General features: G+C 32.5%; 1 protein-coding gene across 1 annotated transcript; it reads left to right on the forward strand.

The window, feature by feature from the left end:
* The first annotated feature begins 6 nt into the window (after positions 1–6).
* On the forward strand, positions 7–952 carry LOC107579848 (tetratricopeptide repeat protein 21B-like). Its single transcript, XM_016265639.1, has 3 exons — positions 7–24; positions 439–596; positions 750–952. The coding sequence occupies exons 1-3, from the start codon at positions 16–18 to the stop codon at positions 841–843; spliced, it is 261 nt and encodes an 86-aa protein (XP_016121125.1). The 5' UTR covers positions 7–15; the 3' UTR covers positions 844–952.
* The last annotated feature ends 480 nt before the right edge of the window (positions 953–1,432 follow it).

Raw genomic sequence — 1,432 nt, forward strand, 5'->3', positions numbered from 1 at the left:
GACATTTTTGCTCTGATGGGGAAGGTAACTCTATTTCTGATCACCATTTTAATAGTTCAACAAACAGAAATGTCCTGATTGATGTTCAGTTGTATAGATGCACATTTTTGATTGACGTTTTTCAAAGGTTTACATCTTAAAGGTGATGTGTGTATTTTAATTTTTTTAATATTAATACTTTTTAAAATACCATGTAGAATCAGCTTAAAGTAAGTGATTCAGAGGCTGATAAATGTTGAAGTGAAATTTCATGTCTAGGTTACACTTCATCTCAAAAATATAAGAAACGTGGGAAACTATGTTAGAGATAATGAAAAAGGAGGCTGCGTTATTTTCATGGCAATTAAATAGCAATAATAAAAATAAAATATTGTATTGTGCATAAATGAAAGGCAATGCAATTTGTTTTGTAATGCTCTAATTGTGTCTTTCTGTCAGGTACATTATTATGAATTTCGTCAGAATTATTCTGGTGCGTTAGAGACCATCAACCAAGTGATTGTGAGTTACCCGTCATTTCTACCTGCCCTGGTCAAGAAGATGAAGCTGCTGTTGACGCTACAGGACTGGGAACAAACCGTGGATGCAGCTCAAAGGTAAAACCTTAATTTAATGGTTTAAGGAATATTTGTTGTTGTTGTTGTTTTTTTTAATACATAAATGCACTCTAAAAGCTCTCAAAGACTTTCAGAAGCGAGCTGCATTCAAGTGCAAATGGAAATTAGATGTGATTCCATGGATTTGTACAGAAAGACTGGATCATTGTTTCTCTTTCCCTGTTGGATGAGGGCCAGTGAGCGGCAGAATGAAAAGGGCCTTTTAGACCTCAAAGGGTCTGTGTGAAAACCAGTTCTCTCAGGTGGAGCTGGATTGTGATTATTCAAGCTAATTTATGTACAGTATTTGCTCTAAAATTGCTTTAAAGAGACATTTTGTAAATCAGAGGGACTATGATTTAAACTAAACATTCATTACAGATCAAATAAAATGAATGCAAGAAGTAAAATACGTGAAGAAAAAAGTCAAATAATCACTGTTTTCCACTAAATGTACATAATATTTAATCATTTTCATTAATATGCATGAATATAGCAATAAATAAATAATAAACACCACAACGTTCACTTCCATATACTTTTTAAAAACATGAAAATATAATGTAGGAACTGCTGTGCTGATGCAAATAAATTGTTGAATTGAATCACTTTGAATTGATTCTTTGAGATTGACCATTTAAACTGATTCCTTGAAATAAATCATACTCTAACACCAAAAGGACTGTCGAAAGTTTAGTTGTTTAACATGAAAACACAATATAATAAAATTCTTCTGCAATAAAAACCGATGAGAGGCACATCTGCCTGAATAATTTGCACATATCATACCTGTACATTAGGGCTGCACGATTATGACAAAAATCATAATTGTCGAT

This window comes from Sinocyclocheilus grahami, unplaced genomic scaffold (assembly GCF_001515645.1).
Source record: "Sinocyclocheilus grahami isolate Dianchi unplaced genomic scaffold, SAMN03320097.WGS_v1.1 scaffold20764.1, whole genome shotgun sequence".
NCBI lineage: Eukaryota > Metazoa > Chordata > Actinopteri > Cypriniformes > Cyprinidae > Sinocyclocheilus > Sinocyclocheilus grahami.